Source organism: Haliotis cracherodii, unplaced genomic scaffold, assembly GCF_022045235.1.
Source record: "Haliotis cracherodii isolate W230 unplaced genomic scaffold, xgHalCrac1.p SCAF_5, whole genome shotgun sequence".
Taxonomy (NCBI): Eukaryota; Metazoa; Mollusca; class Gastropoda; order Lepetellida; family Haliotidae; genus Haliotis; species Haliotis cracherodii.
Genome location: NW_027266308.1, coordinates 52,619,464 through 52,639,766, shown reverse-complemented (window position 1 = coordinate 52,639,766; position 20,303 = coordinate 52,619,464). Strand labels below are relative to the sequence as shown.

General features: G+C 37.1%; 1 protein-coding gene across 1 annotated transcript in view; it reads left to right on the top strand.

The window, feature by feature from the left end:
* Positions 1–20,303, top strand: part of LOC139443745 (mucin-17-like) — a 93,051-nt gene that overhangs the window by 47,044 nt on the left and 25,704 nt on the right. Inside the window, exons 42-59 of the mRNA XM_071224669.1 lie at positions 7,080–7,146; positions 7,489–7,592; positions 7,847–7,972; positions 8,269–8,318; positions 8,745–8,852; positions 9,038–9,136; positions 9,400–9,425; positions 9,669–9,769; positions 10,073–10,249; positions 13,727–13,793; positions 14,136–14,239; positions 17,818–17,943; positions 18,240–18,289; positions 18,716–18,823; positions 19,012–19,107; positions 19,371–19,396; positions 19,640–19,740; positions 20,044–20,220. Coding sequence (XP_071080770.1) covers positions 7,080–7,146; positions 7,489–7,592; positions 7,847–7,972; positions 8,269–8,318; positions 8,745–8,852; positions 9,038–9,136; positions 9,400–9,425; positions 9,669–9,769; positions 10,073–10,249; positions 13,727–13,793; positions 14,136–14,239; positions 17,818–17,943; positions 18,240–18,289; positions 18,716–18,823; positions 19,012–19,107; positions 19,371–19,396; positions 19,640–19,740; positions 20,044–20,220 — 1,713 coding nt within the window. The remainder of the gene's footprint in view (positions 1–7,079; positions 7,147–7,488; positions 7,593–7,846; positions 7,973–8,268; positions 8,319–8,744; positions 8,853–9,037; positions 9,137–9,399; positions 9,426–9,668; positions 9,770–10,072; positions 10,250–13,726; positions 13,794–14,135; positions 14,240–17,817; positions 17,944–18,239; positions 18,290–18,715; positions 18,824–19,011; positions 19,108–19,370; positions 19,397–19,639; positions 19,741–20,043; positions 20,221–20,303) is intronic.

Below are 20,303 nucleotides of genomic sequence, written 5' to 3'. Positions count from 1 at the left end.
CGCCTTCGTGCATCCGCACTTATGTTCACATTGCATTGCATATGCATCGAATTACACGTTTAAAATATCGTAAATATTTTACAACATGTACATATTATATATCAGCAAACAGAGATTATTATAACGCAACAGATTTCATCCGTCAAAACATCACAGAAAGAGGGGCAGCCTGGAATTTTACAATGGCATATGAATGCACTAAGACGTTCAACTGGTCAGGAGGTGAGAGTTGCCGAAGATTACGGTAAACTTCAGTTACAGATCTCCATTACGAATATCTAAAGTATGAATAAAGATCACAGCTTGCTATGACGTACTTCATGCCTGCAGAATTAGCAATGTCCTTAGCTCTAAATTGTATGTCTAAATGCTTATGTAGACAAAGACCCAAATGTATATAGGCATGACCATATTATATTCTACGCAAATATCACGACATTTAAAAACAAAGCTAGACTGAGTCTTTGAAGGGCATTAAGAACTGATACACACAAGGAAAAATATTTATGGATGTCAACGGAGGAACACTGCGTTTCGGAATATATACTTTCTCCTTAATCAGGTGCATATTATTAAATGCTATGAGGCAGAGAACATATATTTGTACCTGTAAGAACAACAAAAGTAAAAAGATAGCAAAGAAGGGAACGCAACAAGGGAAGCCAACAGATAACTGGCATGGCGCTGATTACCCCGCCTCCCGTTTGCCCATTGTCCATTTCCCATTACCAATCATTCATAAGTTAAGTTTTGGCTTTAATTTGTCCATTGATAATCAACCATCAACGTCTATTATCTCCACCCTAAAAATATGTAGTTTACTGAGAAGGTGGTATCCAAATATAATGTGTGTTACTGTTGACCACTTTCTTAAAGGCATTGTTGGTTCAAAGCTTTCGGTCATAGAAGCCGTGCCATTTTTCTCTTGTCAGAGGAGTACAGAAAGTATACGTCATCTAGACTAACATTTTTGGTTCGGTGGCTGGGTTAGATCGCCAACTTTGTGTTCTGGCGATTGGGTGCCTCACTCACAGTGTGGGTTCAAATCCCGGACAGGGCTCAACCCAAGAAAGTACGAGAATCTGTACTTTACTCAGAAAGTGTTATCCCAATTATAACATTTGTTGTCAAGAAAACACAATAAATGTATATTCGGCTTTGGATGGGTAATGATATCACAGACATATACGGATATTGATGATGACTTGGAGGAGCTTCGTAACGCACGTCTTCTCAATTCAGGGATTGGTAAATCCAAATATGTGTGTGCGCGTGCGTGCGTGCGTAAATGTGGGCCTGTTGGATGTTACATAAAACATTCATCTTGAGCGGGATGGTAGTTCGAGTTGGATTAGCATGTTAACTATATGATCTTCTTTAGGCAGAGAATGCCGCGCATGAATGTATTGATGAAATTCCTAGGTACATGGGGCCTTTTCGTCCCCAGGACAACCCACAGTGGAGACTTCAATGGGGATAGGGTGTACACAATGTGCTACCTGGTAGATTGTGTGTCTCCAGACCGGACAACGTTGGTCTTTGACTGATTGTGGCGTAAAACACACTTATTCATTTACTTATATCGGAAATTGAATGTTCATCTTAATTGTTATTGTTGAACATGTAATATATTTTTAAAGAAATAAAAGAGTGACATAATAACTACAACTTTATGTGAGCGCGAGTAGCTTTTTTGGAATGAGATGAATAAGTCTTATAAAGTTGTAAGCTTCTTCACAACCGTGTAACTATGAATTGACTTTATTGGGTAATCAAAAAAGAGATAGGATCTAAAATAGCCAAATTTCATACGATTTCACTTGTCCACCATCTTGGATGCAAGGCGAAAACATTTCAGCGCGTTTGAAGCGACTGAGAATGCCCCCTGCAGAGTTGGACGAACATTCTGCGGTGGCGCGGCTGAGTTGACCAGAGGCTATCAGCAGTATTTCCTGTCCAGGTTATTTAGGTCAGTTGTGTGTGTGTGTGTGTGTGCGTGCGTGCGTGCGTGCGTGCGTGCGTGCGTGCGTGCGTGCGTGCGTGCGTGCGTGCTTGTGTGCGTGCGTGCGGGTGGGGGGTGGGGGCGGGTGAGATTAGGGGGATAGATGACAGATTTAGCAACAAGTAAGGTCATCTTGAGTGGGAGGGTATTCGCAGATGGATTAGCATATGAACTATGATTCTCTTTAGGCAGAAAATGAGGATCCACGATGTTCGACCTGGTAGAAGTGTGTTATCAAACCTCACAGCACTGGTTTTTTGACTGACTGTAGCGTCAAAACAAACTCATTCATTTACTTGAACTGAATGTTCATCTTAATTGCTATGGATAGTCACGGAGCCATGATCCAGAGAACAGGGTGTCATTAGATAGAAATAAACTAAGTAATAATAGGATTACCAGAAAAACGGGGTTTTACACACAAGCCAATAAACTTCGCTCATTAACACCAGGGTAAGTCAGTACAAGATTGAAAACTGCCCCATAATTATGTATGACATGCTTGTCGGGTATTGCTACATATATATGTGAAAACAAAGTTATTAAAATGAAGAGCAAAACTGATGAAAGTTAACAATAAACGTGTATACGTGTTATATCGTCACTGCAAAAATAATGATTGTTTGTCTTTAGTATTAACATTCAAATACGTTATATCTGTATTAGCGATATTGTCTTTGTTCCACCGGTGAGTCAGCGTTAGCCGTACTATCTCGTAGTATAATTGAATTTCTGAAGACATCACGATACAGTTTTTGCGATGCATCACGTCTGCACTAGCGCTTGATAACAGCCTTGTGTTTGGGCGTTTCAGTGGTTTAAATCGCTACTCTTGATATTGTTGATTAAACTTTGATACTATGAACAATATAATGTTATGTGAGAGGTTGACTTTAGAACGGTAACATACTAATAGTATATAGGATGACATAAACAGAGCAATGAGAAGTTCGTCCAGATTAGTGTATAGGCAACATTTAATAATTAAAATAATTACATTCAACAACTCCCCTTTTAAGTCCATTTTCCTGACTTATAAGTAAATGCAAGAACAATCGGCCGGAATACAATGTATAGTTCTTGTCCACTTCCATATGACTATATAGCATAGAATAAGCTATCGGGTCCCGTTTAGATCGGTTTGGGTGGCAGCCTAGACAGCCAAAGAATAGTTTCATCTTGGAATCTCCCATATCACTGGGAATCCTCTTCAATTTAAATGGAGTTACTCGTTACGATTCCGAACCTTCACGTGACTGTGTTTATGAACCATTGTCAAATAGTGGTGACATTAAATCTAGGAAACAATACGCGAAATCGCGCATGCACAGAACGGAAAATTTGGTCAAGAGATTAAGTAATCCGCATGCGCAGAACGATTGATTTCAGTACTTCCGCTAAGCGCTTCGAGTGCAGCGTCAAACGCGGGCCTGTAATCTAACACGCGGGGACTGACCAATGAAATCTGAGAAGTAGAAATACCGGTAGACGCTGTTGCTTGATTGACAATGTCAATCAAGAAAGGGAGGAGCTTAACGCTATCGTTCTCTCCCAGTAAATTCCGATGTCAAATAACGACGTTATTTGGACGGAAAAACGATGGTTTGAAAACGTCCAAATAACGTCGTTTTTCCGTCCAATGACCATATACGGAAAAAAACGACGTTTTCGTGTTTGCAGTGATACTATGCTGTACTTCATGTCCCTCGTTTCACATACTGGTTTCCCTATTTGTCTGTTTCCATGTTTTACTTGTTACAGAGCTGACTCAGTGTGTTACAACGTAGATGTCACTGTCGGCGGAGTTACAGCTCCAACTCATACAGGAGTAAGTTGTTATCCATCAGAGCTCACAACATGATGAGAAGATTGTTATATATGCTTGTGCTATTTGAAAACGCATTACTCTCCTGTCATCTTGTTTTGCAGACAAGGATTAAGGTGTATCTAACTTAATATTTCGAACTTATTCATTAGTTATCCTCATATGAACAACTATCAACAGCTGTAGTAGATGTGGTTTCTAGACGAAAGTTATTTGATTCAAAGCATTGCATTTTAGGTGAGCTTTTAATGTAATATTACAATGTAATTCTAAAGTGTGGTAATGCTGCTACATTGCCATTTCAAGTTACAAATGTATAACTAAAGTTAAACGATTGTGTTTCAGTCGGTTTTCACTGTCCCTACACTACCTGATGGGAGCTCAATAACATGTGAAAGTGAATGTCACGTCCTGGTTCACACTACATTGGATCCATCTTCCAGTGACTGGTAATACATATCTCTTTAATTTTCGTTTGTTTCTAATGAATTTTATATACCAGTGTCAGTAAAGTAACAGTTGTAATTAACTTGCATGAATGTATCCATTATAAAGATAATTTGAAGTTGAACGTTTTATGATGCAATGTAAAGGTTCGAACAGTATGACTTGTATTGCCGTGTAACCTGGATGATGTTGAACAAAGATACAGAAGAATTGTAAGAGTACCACGTAAATTAAAAAAGTGTCTCCATTATTTCAGTAAACAAGTCACACCTACATCGACTACGGGAACGGCGTTTAAAACAACTCGAGACGGTAGCGACTGTGTCACCGATGTCCTTTACAAACCAGATAGTACAAACAAGAAATTGTGCATTGATGCAGGGTGAGCTGCAGTACTTATTTCACAATACAATTTCAACGCTCATATCACCTGATTATGAATGTTTATTTCTCAAAACACATTCGTGTCCACTGAAATCAATGTTATAAGTAAAGGAGTTAACCATTTATCTATTGTCGTTCAACTGTCCTTTAACCGAAGATAACACTACCTATTACAAATGCAGTTGTGAATGTTAGTCATTCATGTCAAATAGGTGGAAATACACTTCCTGACACGTTGATCCTTTGAACTACACTGACATACCACATGTGAAATAAACATCCATCTATTTGTAGGCCTTCAGGTGAACACAGATGCTATGATGTGAAAAAGTCTCCATCTACAGGTCTTGTGGATTTATTTTGTTATTGTTATGCATTTTGTTCATATAGTAAACTACAGTACGAATGGTGTGGTATTTATGCAACGTCTAGATTGTTTATCAAAGTGAGAAATCCAAATAAAAGCTGCAAAACTCTTTCCATTGTCATACGAAACCTCTGGGAAATGAAATATTGTTACATGATAACATCCAATCACATTTGTCGACACGTGGGTTTGTTTCATTGGGATGAAAAATACGCACTCAGGTAGAACTGTGTGAACTACTGTGTCCTTGTCTTCAGTCACCAAAACGCCAAACATATTTCAAATATCATGACTGTAGGTTTGTCAGAGTCAAAAGTTTATTCACATATATTATACGTCGTACACGTGCACCCTAAACTGACTTGGATGTTATTTACATAACGTAAATATGTTTGACCTTCAGATCTGTGTGCGAGTGAAACCTGCAATAACCATGGCTCATGTTTGAAACAACCCACGACAGCAGAGTGCGTATGTGAGACTGGTTTCACGGGCCCAAAGTGTCAAAACCGTACGTCACCAATCATGTTTCCTGCAGATATCTTACATGTTCCTGATGAATTGTGTTAAATAAGCGTTTAAGTTGAAAACATTTCTCATTTAACCTAAAATGATAAAACACGGATATGCATGACTGCATAGCACTGGAACTTAACTTTGAAGAATATTTTTTATATTTTTGTTGTCAATAGCAACGACTAGTCCTTGCAGTAATGGAGGGAAACTTGAAACAACAACAAGCACCTGCAATTGTCCCCTAGGATACTCTGGCCCTTCCTGTGATAATGGTTGGAGAATGTTTTGTCAACTCATAATTTTCATTTTATAATGATTGCTCTGTTGCATATTGGTTCGTGCATATACAGAAAAAAGCATAGCAGTATGTGTTTCACAGATATTAGCGTGTGCTTTTAAAAGATTTAGGATTTTTTATCGACTTTGTATCTTGTGCATTGGTGTTTTTGTACATGGTAAATAGTAGGATGCAGTATCCTGTTTATTCTGTATTACATATATACACAAAAATTGATGTCAATAAACTCTCTTGCAGGCCCAACACATAACACGGGAATCACTGTAAGTTTATTTTGAATGGTGTGATTTCTTCCCACAGTATGTTAAATAACGCATCCCAGTGGTGAACCAGGTTTCTTTCAGAAGTTTGACATACATTTCTAAGAAATGATTTTCTTTGGACGTAGGAAATCCTAAGTTACCAAGATAGATTTCTAATAGTCATTCATTCACTGTCTGAGGATTGTTTAACGAATGCTCGACACCTCTGTCGGCCATATAACTACATTGTGATTTCTTTAACAGCCAAAATATGCAGGCAACAATGTGGAAAATGGAGGCACAATAAAGTGTGTGAAGGGCACACCTTGTGTCTTTCCAGTGCATACACAAGCCCCTGATGGAAGGTACTTTTAAAAGTTAATATACGTAGACATATCATTCCTGTTTTACTGTAACAACTTGTAGCTGACATATTTAAGAATGTATGAACTATATGTAAAATATCACCGGGCATATGTTTGAAGATATGTTTTCTTTATCACATGACGGTCATTTACAAAAATGGATAGAAAATTAAGCAAGATTTATTTATTGATGAAATTTTCTTCAATTGTATTCAGGTCTATTGAAAGTGAGCCTTTGCATAAAAGAAGTAAAGCTTTGAAATACATATATAGATAATAAGTGCACATTTATGTTTTGAACAGTCTTCAGGTACCAACACTTACAGCAGGACCAACCTCTGGTAATGTGGCTGTGACGGTGGATCCGAATCCCAAATTGGAAACTACACCAGGTGTGCCTGGTCTGTACTCGACGCCAGTTACTCTGACTGCTCCAGACAAAGGACCAAAGAGAGTTTGCTTTAAGCTAACATCTGCAACGTGAGTGGGTCGTCCATTTCAGTATATGAAGGTTTAACAGACATTTAACAACAGAAATCCCGATGCTCACTACAATACTATGCTGTAATTCATGTCCCTCGTTTCACACACTGGTTTCCCTTTTTGTCTGTTTCCACGTTTTACTTGTTACAGAGCTGACTCAGTGTGTTACAACGTAGACGTCACTGACGGCGGAGTTACAGCTCCAACTCATACAGGAGTAAGTTGTTATCCATCAGAGCTCACAACATGATGAGAAGATTGTTATATATTCTTGTGCTATTTGAAAACGCATTACTCTCCTGTCATCTTGTTTTGCAGACGAGGATTAAGGTGTATCTAACTTAATATTTCGAACTTATTCATTAGTTATCCTCATATGAACAACTATCAACAGCTGTAGTAGATGTGGTTTCTTGACGAAAGTTATTTGATTCAAAGCGTTGCATTTTAGGTGAGCTTTTAATGTAATATTACAATGTAATTCTAAAGTGTGGTAATGCTGCTACATTGCCATTTCAAGTTACAAATGTATAACTAAAGTTAAACGATTGTGTTTCAGTCGGTTTTCACTGTCCCTACACTACCTGATGGGAGCTCAATAACATGTGAAAGTGAATGTCACGTCCTGGTTCACACTACATTGGATCCATCTTCCAGTGACTGGTAATACATATCCCTTTAATTTTCGTTTGTTTCTAATGAATTTTATATACCAGTGTCAGTAAAGTAACAGTTGTAATTAACTTGCATGAATGTATCCATTATAAAGATAATTTGAAGTTGAACGTTTTATGATGCAATGTAAAGGTTCGAACAGTATGACTTGTATTGCCGTGTAACCTGGATGATGTTGAACACAGATACAGAAGAATTGTAAGAGTACCACGTAAATTAAAAAAGTGTCTCCATTATTTCAGTAAACAAGTCACACCTACATCGACTACGGGAACGGCGTTTAAAACAACTCGAGACGGTAGCGACTGTGTCACCGATGTCCTTTACAAACCAGATAGTACAAACAAGAAATTGTGCATTGATGCAGGGTGAGCTGCAGTACTTATTTCACAATACAATTTCAATGCTCATATCACATGATTATGAATGTTAATTTCTCAAAACACATTCGTGTCCACTGAAATCAATGTTTTAAGTAAAGGAGTTAACCATTCATCTATTGTCGTTCAACTGTTCTTTAACCGAAGATAACACTACCTATTACAAATGCAGTTGTGAATGTTAGTCATTCATATCAAATAGGTGGAAATACACTTCCTGACATGTTGATCCTTTTAACTACACTGACATACCACATGTGAAATAAACATCCATCTATTTGTAGGCCTTCAGGTGAACACAGATGCTATGATGTGAAAAAGTCTCCATCTACAGGTCTTGTGGATTTATTTTGTTATTGTTATGCATTTTGTTCATATAGTAAACTACAGTTCGAAAGGTGTGGTATTTATGCAACGTCTAGATTGTTTATCAAAGTGAGAAATCCAAATAAAAGCTGCAAAACTCTTTCCATTGTCATAAGAAATCTCCGGGAAGTGAAATATTGTTACAGGATAACATCCAATCATATTTTTCGACACCTGGGTTTGTTTCATTGGGATGAAAACTACGCACTCAGGTAGAACTGTGTGAACTACTGTGTCCTTGTCTTCAGTCACTAAAACGCCAAACATATTTCCAATAACATGACTGTAGTTTTGGCAGAGTCAAAAGTTTATTCACATATATTATACGTCGTACACGTGCACCCTAAACTGACTTGGATGTTATTTACATAACGTAAATATGTTTGACCTTCAGATCCGTGTGCGAGTGAAACCTGCAATAACCATGGCTCATGTTTGAAACAACCCACGACAGCAGAGTGCGTATGTGAGACTGGTTTCACGGGCCCAAAGTGTCAAACCCGTACGTCACCAACCTATTTCCTGCAAATATCTTACATGTTCCTGATGAATTACATTAAGTTGAATGAATTAATGAATTAAGTTTTAAACATTTCTCATTTAACCTAAAATGATAAAACACGGATATGAATGACTGCATAGCACTGGAACTGAACTTTGAAGAATATTTTTTATTTTTGTTGTCAGTAGCAACGACTAGTCCTTGCAGTAATGGAGGGAAACTTGAAACAACAACAAGCACCTGCAATTGTCCCCTCGGATACTCAGGCCCTACATGTGATAATGGTTGGAGAATGTTTTGTCAACTCATAATTTTCATTTTATAAAGATTGCTCTGTCGCATATTCGTTCGTGCATATACAGAATAAAGCATAGTAGAATGTGTTTCACAGATATTAGCGTGTGTTTTTAAGAGACTAAGGATTTTTAATCGACTTTGTGTCTTGTGCATTGGTGTTTTTGTACATGGTAAATAGTAGGAAGCAGTATCCTGTTTATTCTGTATTACATATATACACAAATATTGATGTCAATAAACTCTCTTGCAGGCCCAACACATAACACGGGAACCACTGTAAGTTTATATTGAATGGTGTGATTTCTTCCCACAGTATGTTAAATAACGCATCCCAGTGGTGAACCAGGTTTTCTTCAGAAGTTTGACATACATTTCTAAGAAATGATTTTCATTGGACGTAGAAAATCCTAAGTTACCAAGATAGATTTCTAATAATCATTCATTCACTGTCTGAGGATTGTTTAACGAATGTTCGACACCTCTGTCGGCCATATAACTACATTGTGATTTCTTTAACAGCCAAAATATGCAGGCAACAATGTGGAAAATGGAGGCACAATAAAGTGTGTGAAGGGCACGCCTTGTGTTTTTCCAGTGCATACACAAGCCCCTGATGGAAGGTACTTTTAAAAGTTAATATACGTAGACATATCATTCATGTTTTACTGTAAAGACTTGTAGCTGACATATTTAAGAATGTATGAACTATATGTAAAATATCACCGGGCATATGTTTGAAGATATGTTTTCTTTATCACATGACGGTCATTAACAAAAATAGATAGAAAATTAAGCAAGATTTATTTATTGATGAAATTTTCTTCAATTGTATTCAGGTCTATTGAAAGTGAGCCTTTGCATAAAAGAAGTAAAGATGTGTAATACATATATAGATAATAAGTGCACATTTATGTTTTGAACAGTCATGTGGCACCAACACTTACAGCAGGACCAACCTCTGGTAATGTGGCTGTGACAGTGGATCGGAATCCCAAATTGGAAACTACACCAGGTGTGCCTGGTCTGTACTCGACGCCAGTTACTCTGACTGCTCCAGACAAAGGACCAAAGAGAGTTTGCTTTAAGCTAACATCTGCAACGTGAGTGGGTCGTCCATTTCAGTATATGAAGGTTTAATAGACATTTAACAACAGAAATTCCGATGCTCACGACAATACTATGCTGTAATTCATGTCCCTCGTTTCACATACTGGTTTCCCTTTTTGTCTGTTTCCATGTTTTACTTGTTACAGAGCTGACTCAGTGTGTTACAACGTAGATGTCACTGACGTCGGAGTTACAGCTCCAACTCATACAGGAGTAAGTTGTTATCCATCAGAGCTCACAACATGATGAGAAGATTGTTATATATGCTTGTGCTATTTGAAAACGCATTACTCTCCTGTCATCTTGTTTTGCAGACGAGGATTAAGGTGTATCTAACTTAATATTTCGAACTTATTCGTTAGTTATCCTCATATGAACAACTATCAACAGCTGTAGTAGATGTGGTTTCTTGACGAAAGTTATTTGATTCAAAGCATTGCATTTTAGGTGAGCTTTTAATGTAATATTACAATGTAATTCTAAAGTGTGGTAATGCTGCTACATTGCCATTGCAAGTTACAAATGTATAACTAAAGTTAAACGATTGTGTTTCAGTCGGTTTTCACTGTCCCTACACTACCTGATGGGAGCTCAATAACATGTGAAAGTGAATGTCACGTCCTGGTTCACACTACATTGGATCCATCTTCCAGTGACTGGTAATACATATCCCTTTAATTTTCGTTTGTTTCTAATGAATTTTATATACCAGTGTCAGTAAAGTAACAGTTGTAATTAACTTGCATGAATGTATCCATTATAAAGATAATTTGAAGTTGAACGTTTTATGATGCAATGTAAAGGTTCGAACAGTATGACTTGTATTGCCGTGTAACCTGGATGATGTTGAACACAGATACAGAAGAATTGTAAGAGTACCACGTAAATTAAAAAAGTGTCTCCATTATTTCAGTAAACAAGTCACACCTACATCGACTACGGGAACGGCGTTTAAAACAACTCGAGACGGTAGCGACTGTGTCACCGATGTCCTTTACAAACCAGATAGTACAAACAAGAAATTGTGCATTGATGCAGGGTGAGCTGCAGTACTTATTTCACAATACAATTTCAATGCTCATATCACCTGATTATGAATGTTTATTTCTCAAAACACATTCATGTCCACTGAAATCAATGTTATAAGTAAAGGAGTTAACCATTTATCTATTGTCGTTCAACTGTCCTTTAACCGAAGATAACACTACCTATCACAAATGCAGTTGTGAATGTTAGTCATTCATGTCAAATAGGTGGAAATACACTTCCTGACACGTTGGTCCTTTGAACTACACTGACATACCACATGTGAAATAAACATCCATCTATTTGTAGGCCTTCAGGTGAACACAGATGCTATGATGTGAAAAAGTCTCCATCTACAGGTCTTGTGGATTTATTTTGTTATTGTTATGCATTTTGTTCATATAGTAAACTACAGTACGAATGGTGTGGTATTTATGCAACGTCTAGATTGTTTATCAAAGTGAGAAATCCAAATAAAAGCTGCAAAACTCTTTCCATTGTCATACGAAACCTCCGGGAAATGAAATATTGTTACATGATAACATCCAATCACAATTGTCGACACGTGGGTTTGTTTCATTGGGATGAAAAATACGCACTCAGGTAGAACTGTGTGAACTACTGTGTCCTTGTCTTCAGTCACTAAAACGCCAAACATATTTCAAATATCATGACTGTAGGTTTGTCAAAGTCAAAAGTTTATACACATATATTATACGTCGTACACGTGCACCCTAAACTGACTTGGATGTTATTTACATAACGTAAATATGTTTGACCTTCAGATCTGTGTGCGAGTGAAACCTGCAATAACCATGGCTCATGTTTGAAACAACCCACGACAGCAGAGTGCGTATGTGAGACTGGTTTCACGGGCCCAAAGTGTCAAAACCGTACGTCACCAATTATGTATCCTGCAAATATCTTACATGTTCTTGATGAATTACATTAAGTTGAATGAATTGATAAATTATGTTTTAAACATTTCTCATTTAACCTAAAATGATAAAACACGGATATGAATGACTGCATAGCACTGGAACTGAACTTTGAAGAATGCTTTTTATTTTTGTTGTCAATAGCAACGACTAGTCCTTGCAGTAATGGAGGGAAACTTGAAACAACAACAAGCACCTGCAATTGTCCCCTCGGATACTCTGGCACAATCTGTGATATAGGTTGGAGAATTATTTGTCAACTCATAATTTTCATTTTATAAAGATTGCTGTGTCGATTATTGGTTCGTGCATATACAGAATAAAGCATAGCAGAATGTGTTTCACAGATATTAGTGTGTGCGTTTGAAAGACTAAGGATTTTTTATCGACTTTCTGTCTTGTGCATTGGTGTTTTTGTACATGGTAAATAGTAGGATGCAGTATCCTGTTTATTCTGTATTACATATATACACAAATATTGATGTCAATAAACTCTCTTGCAGGCCCAACACATAACACGGGAATCACTGTAAGTTTATTTTGAATGGTGTGATTTCTTCCCACAGTATGTTAAATAACGCATCCCAGTGGTGAACCAGGTTTCTTTCAGAAGTTTGACATACATTTCTAAGAAATGATTTTCTTTGGACGTAGGAAATCCTAAGTTACCAAGATAGATTTCTAATAGTCATTCATTCACTGTCTGAGGATTGTTTAACGAATGCTCGACACCTCTGTTGGCCATATAACCACATTGTGATTTCTTTAACAGCCAAAATATGCAGGCAACAATGTGGAAAATGGAGGCACAATAAAGTGTGTGAAGGGCACACCTTGTGTCTTTCCAGTGCATACACAAGCCCCTGATGGAAGGTACTTTTAAAAGTTAATATACGTAGACATATCATTCCTGTTTTACTGTAGAGACTTGTAGCTGACATATTTAAGAATGTATGAACTATATGTAAAATATCACTGGGGATATGTTTGAAGATATGTTTTCTTTATCACATGACGGTCATTTACAAAAATGGATAGAAAATTAAGCAAGATTTATTTATTGATGAAATTTTCTTCAATTGTATTCAGGTCTATTGAAAGTGAGCCTTTGCATAAAAGAAGTAAAGCTTTGAAATACATATATAGATAATAAGTGCACATTTATGTTTTGAACAGTCTTCAGGTACCAACACTTACAGCAGGACCAACCTCTGGTAATGTGGCTGTGTCGGTGGATCCGAATCCCAAATTGGAAACTACACCAGGTGTGCCTGGTCTGTACTCGACGCCAGTTACTCTGACTGCTCCAGACAAAGGACCAAAGAGAGTTTGCTTTAAGCTAACATCTGCAACGTGAGTGGGTCGTCCATTTCAGTATATGAAGGTTTAACAGACATTTAACAACAGAAATCCCGATGCTCACGACAATACTATGCTGTAATTCATGTCCCTCGTTTCACACACTGGTTTCCCTTTTTGTCTGTTTCCACGTTTTACTTGTTACAGAGCTGACTCAGTGTGTTACAACGTAGACGTCACTGACGGCGGAGTTACAGCTCCAACTCATACAGGAGTAAGTTGTTATCCATCAGAGCTCACAACATGATGAGAAGATTGTTATATATTCTTGTGCTATTTGAAAACGCATTACTCTCCTGTCATCTTGTTTTGCAGACGAGGATTAAGGTGTATCTAACTTAATATTTCGAACTTATTCGTTAGTTATCCTCATATGAACAACTATCAACAGCTGTAGTAGATGTGGTTTCTTGACGAAAGTTATTTGATTCAAAGCGTTGCATTTTAGGTGAGCTTTTAATGTAATATTACAATGTAATTCTAAAGTGTGGTAATGCTGCTACATTGCCATTTCAAGTTACAAATGTATAACTAAAGTTAAACGATTGTGTTTCAGTCGGTTTTCACTGTCCCTACACTACCTGATGGGAGCTCAATAACATGTGAAAGTGAATGTCACGTCCTGGTTCACAGTACATTGGATCCATCTTCCAGTGACTGGTAATACATATCCCTTTAATTTTCGTTTGTTTCTAATGAATTTCATATACCAGTGTCAGTAAAGTAACAGTTGTAATTAACTTGCATGAATGTATCCATTATAAAGATAATTTGAAGTTGAACGTTTTATGATGCAATGTAAAGGTTCGAACAGTATGACTTGTATTGCCGTGTAACCTGGATGATGTTGAACACAGATACAGAAGAATTGTAAGAGTACCACGTAAATTAAAAAAGTGTCTCCATTATTTCAGTAAACAAGTCACACCTACATCGACTACGGGAACGGCGTTTAAAACAACTCGAGACGGTAGCGACTGTGTCACCGATGTCCTTTACAAACCAGATAGTACAAACAAGAAATTGTGCATTGATGCAGGGTGAGCTGCAGTACTTATTTCACAATACAATTTCAATGCTCATATCACCTGATTATGAATGTTTATTTCTCAAAACACATTCATGTCCACTGAAATCAATGTTATAAGTAAAGGAGTTAACCATTTATCTATTGTCGTTCAACTGTCCTTTAACCGAAGATAACACTACCTATCACAAATGCAGTTGTGAATGTTAGTCATTCATGTCAAATAGGTGGAAATACACTTCCTGACACGTTGGTCCTTTGAACTACACTGACATACCACATGTGAAATAAACATCCATCTATTTGTAGGCCTTCAGGTGAACACAGATGCTATGATGTGAAAAAGTCTCCATCTACAGGTCTTGTGGATTTATTTTGTTATTGTTATGCATTTTGTTCATATAGTAAACTACAGTACGAATGGTGTGGTATTTATGCAACGTCTAGATTGTTTATCAAAGTGAGAAATCCAAATAAAAGCTGCAAAACTCTTTCCATTGTCATACGAAACCTCTGGGAAATGAAATATTGTTACATGATAACATCCAATCACAATTGTCGACACGTGGGTTTGTTTCATTGGGATGAAAAATACGCACTCAGGTAGAACTGTGTGAACTACTGTGTCCTTGTCTTCAGTCACTAAAACGCCAAACATATTTCAAATATCATGACTGTAGGTTTGTCAAAGTCAAAAGTTTATACACATATATTATACGTCGTACACGTGCACCCTAAACTGACTTGGATGTTATTTACATAACGTAAATATGTTTGACCTTCAGATCTGTGTGCGAGTGAAACCTGCAATAACCATGGCTCATGTTTGAAACAACCCACGACAGCAGAGTGCGTATGTGAGACTGGTTTCACGGGCCCAAAGTGTCAAAACCGTACGTCACCAATTATGTATCCTGCAAATATCTTACATGTTCTTGATGAATTACATTAAGTTGAATGAATTGATAAATTATGTTTTAAACATTTCTCATTTAACCTAAAATGATAAAACACGGATATGAATGACTGCATAGCACTGGAACTGAACTTTGAAGAATGCTTTTTATTTTTGTTGTCAATAGCAACGACTAGTCCTTGCAGTAATGGAGGGAAACTTGAAACAACAACAAGCACCTGCAATTGTCCCCTCGGATACTCTGGCACAATCTGTGATATAGGTTGGAGAATTATTTGTCAACTCATAATTTTCATTTTATAAAGATTGCTGTGTCGATTATTGGTTCGTGCATATACAGAATAAAGCATAGCAGAATGTGTTTCACAGATATTAGTGTGTGCGTTTGAAAGACTAAGGATTTTTTATCGACTTTCTGTCTTGTGCATTGGTGTTTTTGTACATGGTAAATAGTAGGATGCAGTATCCTGTTTATTCTGTATTACATATATACACAAATATTGATGTCAATAAACTCTCTTGCAGGCCCAACACATAACACGGGAATCACTGTAAGTTTATTTTGAATGGTGTGATTTCTTCCCACAGTATGTTAAATAACGCATCCCAGTGGTGAACCAGGTTTCTTTCAGAAGTTTGACATACATTTCTAAGAAATGATTTTCTTTGGACGTAGGAAATCCTAAGTTACCAAGATAGATTTCTAATAGTCATTCATTCACTGTCTGAGGATTGTTTAACGAATGCTCGACACCTCTGTTGGCCATATAACCACATTGTGATTTCTTTAACAGCCAAAATATGCAGGCAACAATGTGGAAAATGGAGGCACAATAAAGTGTGTGAAGGGCACACCTTGTGTCTTTCCAGTGCATACACAAGCCCCTGATGGAAGGTACTTTTAAAAGTTAATATACGTAGACATATCATTCCTGTTTTACTGTAGAGACTTGTAGCTGACATATTTAAGAATGTATGAACTATATGTAAAATATCACTGGGGATATGTTTGAAGATATGTTTTCTTTATCACATGACGGTCATTTACAAAAATGGATAGAAAATTAAGCAAGATTTATTTATTGATGAAATTTTCTTCAATTGTATTCAGGTCTATTGAAAGTGAGCCTTTGCATAAAAGAAGTAAAGCTTTGAAATACATATATAGATAATAAGTGCACATTTATGTTTTGAACAGTCTTCAGGTACCAACACTTACAGCAGGACCAACCTCTGGTAATGTGGCTGTGTCGGTGGATCCGAATCCCAAATTGGAAACTACACCAGGTGTGCCTGGTCTGTACTCGACGCCAGTTACTCTGACTGCTCCAGACAAAGGACCAAAGAGAGTTTGCTTTAAGCTAACATCTGCAACGTGAGTGGGTCGTCCATTTCAGTATATGAAGGTTTAACAGACATTTAACAACAGAAATCCCGATGCTCACGACAATACTATGCTGTAATTCATGTCCCTCGTTTCACACACTGGTTTCCCTTTTTGTCTGTTTCCACGTTTTACTTGTTACAGAGCTGACTCAGTGTGTTACAACGTAGACGTCACTGACGGCGGAGTTACAGCTCCAACTCATACAGGAGTAAGTTGTTATCCATCAGAGCTCACAACATGATGAGAAGATTGTTATATATTCTTGTGCTATTTGAAAACGCATTACTCTCCTGTCATCTTGTTTTGCAGACGAGGATTAAGGTGTATCTAACTTAATATTTCGAACTTATTCATTAGTTATCCTGATATGAACAACTATCAACAGCTGTAGTAGATGTGGTTTCTTGACGAAAGTTATTTGATTCAAAGCGTTGCATTTTAGGTGAGCTTTTAATGTAATATTACAATGTAATTCTAAAGTGTGGTAATGCTGCTACATTGCCATTTCAAGTTACAAATGTATAACTAAAGTTAAACGATTGTGTTTCAGTCGGTTTTCACTGTCCCTACACTACCTGATGGGAGCTCAATAACATGTGAAAGTGAATGTCACGTCCTGGTTCACAGTACATTGGATCCATCTTCCAGTGACTGGTAATACATATCCCTTTAATTTTCGTTTGTTTCTAATGAATTTCATATACCAGTGTCAGTAAAGTAACAGTTGTAATTAACTTGCATGAATGTATCCATTATAAAGATAATTTGAAGTTGAACGTTTTATGATGCAATGTAAAGGTTCGAACAGTATGACTTGTATTGCCGTGTAACCTGGATGATGTTGAACACAGATACAGAAGAATTGTAAGAGTACCACGTAAATTAAAAAAGTGTCTCCATTATTTCAGTAAGCAAGTCACACCTACATCGACTACGGGAACGGCGTTTAAAACAACTCAAGACGGTAGCGACTGTGTCACCGATGTCCTTTACAAACCAGATAGTACAAACAAGAAATTGTGCATTGATGCAGGGTGAGCTGCAGTACTTATTTCACAATACAATTTCAATGCTCATATCACATGATTATGAATGTTAATTTCTCAAAACACATTCGTGTCCACTGAAATCAATGTTTTAAGTAAAGGAGTTAACCATTCATCTATTGTCGTTCAACTGTTCTTTAACCGAAGATAACACTACCTATTACAAATGCAGTTGTGAATGTTAGTCATTCATATCAAATAGGTGGAAATACACTTCCTGACATGTTGATCCTTTTAACTACACTGACATACCACATGTGAAATAAACATCCATCTATTTGTAGGCCTTCAGGTGAACACAGATGCTATGATGTGAAAAAGTCTCCATCTACAGGTCTTGTGGATTTATTTTGTTATTATTATGCATTTTGTTCATATAGTAAACTACAGTTCGAAAGGTGTGGTATTTATGCAACGTCTAGATTGTTTATCAAAGTGAGAAATCCAAATAAAAGCTGCAAAACTCTTTCCATTGTCATAAGAAATCTCCGGGAAGTGAAATATTGTTACAGGATAACATCCAATCATATTTTTCGACACCTGGGTTTGTTTCATTGGGATGAAAACTACGCACTCAGGTAGAACTGTGTGAACTACTGTGTCCTTGTCTTCAGTCACTAAAACGCCAAACATATTTCCAATAACATGACTGTAGTTTTGGCAGAGTCAAAAGTTTATTCACATATATTATACGTCGTACACGTGCACCCTAAACTGACTTGGATGTTATTTACATAACGTAAATATGTTTGACCTTCAGATCCGTGTGCGAGTGAAACCTGCAATAACCATGGCTCATGTTTGAAACAACCCACGACAGCAGAGTGCGTATGTGAGACTGGTTTCACGGGCCCAAAGTGTCAAACCCGTACGTCACCAACCTATTTCCTGCAAATATCTTACATGTTCCTGATGAATTACATTAAGTTGAATGAATTAATGAATTAAGTTTTAAACATTTCTCATTTAACCTAAAATGATAAAACACGGATATGAATGACTGCATAGCACTGGAACTGAACTTTGAAGAATATTTTTTATTTTTGTTGTCAGTAGCAACGACTAGTCCTTGCAGTAATGGAGGGAAACTTGAAACAACAACAAGCACCTGCAATTGTCCCCTCGGATACTCAGGCCCTACATGTGATAATGGTTGGAGAATGTTTTGTCAACTCATAATTTTCATTTTATAAAGATTGCTCTGTCGCATATTCGTTCGTGCATATACAGAATAAAGCATAGTAGAATGTGTTTCACAGATATTAGCGTGTGTTTTTAAGAGACTAAGGATTTTTAATCGACTTTGTGTCTTGTGCATTGGTGTTTTTGTACATGGTAAATAGTAGGAAGCAGTATCCTGTTTATTCTGTATTACATATATACACAAATATTGATGTCAATAAACTCTCTTGCAGGCCCAACACATAACACGGGAATCACAGTAAGTTTATATTGAATGGTGTGATTTCTTCCCACAGTATGTTAAATAACGCATCCCAGTGGTGAACCAGGTTTTCTTCAGAAGTTTGACATACATTTCTAAGAAATGATTTTCATTGGACGTAGAAAATCCTAAGTTACCAAGATAGATTTCTAATAATCATTCATTCACTGTCTGAGGATTGTTTAACGAATGCTCGACACCTCTGTCGGCCATATAACTACATTGTGATTTCTTTAACAGCCAAAATATGCAGGCAACAATGTGGAAAATGGAGGCACAATAAAGTGTGTGAAGGGCACACCTTGTGTTTTTCCAGTGCATACACAAGCCCCTGATGGAAGGTACTTTTAAAAGTTAATATACGTAGACATATCATTCATGTTTTACTGTAAAGACTTGTAGCTGACATATTTAAGAATGTATGAACTATATGTAAAATATCACCGGGCATATGTTTGAAGATATGTTTTCTTTATCACATGACGGTCATTAACAAAAATGGATAGAAAATTAAGCAAGATTTATTTATTGATGAAATTTTCTTCAATTGTATTCAGGTCTATTGAAAGTGAGCCTTTGCATAAAAGAAGTAAAGCTTTGAAATACATATATAGATAATAAGTGCACATTTATGTTTTGAGCAGTCATGTGGCACCAACACTTACAGCAGGACCAACCTCTGGTAATGTGGCTGTGACAGTGGATCGGAATCCCAAATTGGAAACTACACCAGGTGTGCCTGGTCTGTACTCGACGCCAGTTACTCTGACTGCTCCAGACAAAGGACCAAAGAGAGTTTGCTTTAAGCTAACATCTGCAACGTGAGTGGGTCGTCCATTTCAGTATATGAAGGTTTAATAGACATTTAACAACAGAAATTCCGATGCTCACGACAATACTATGC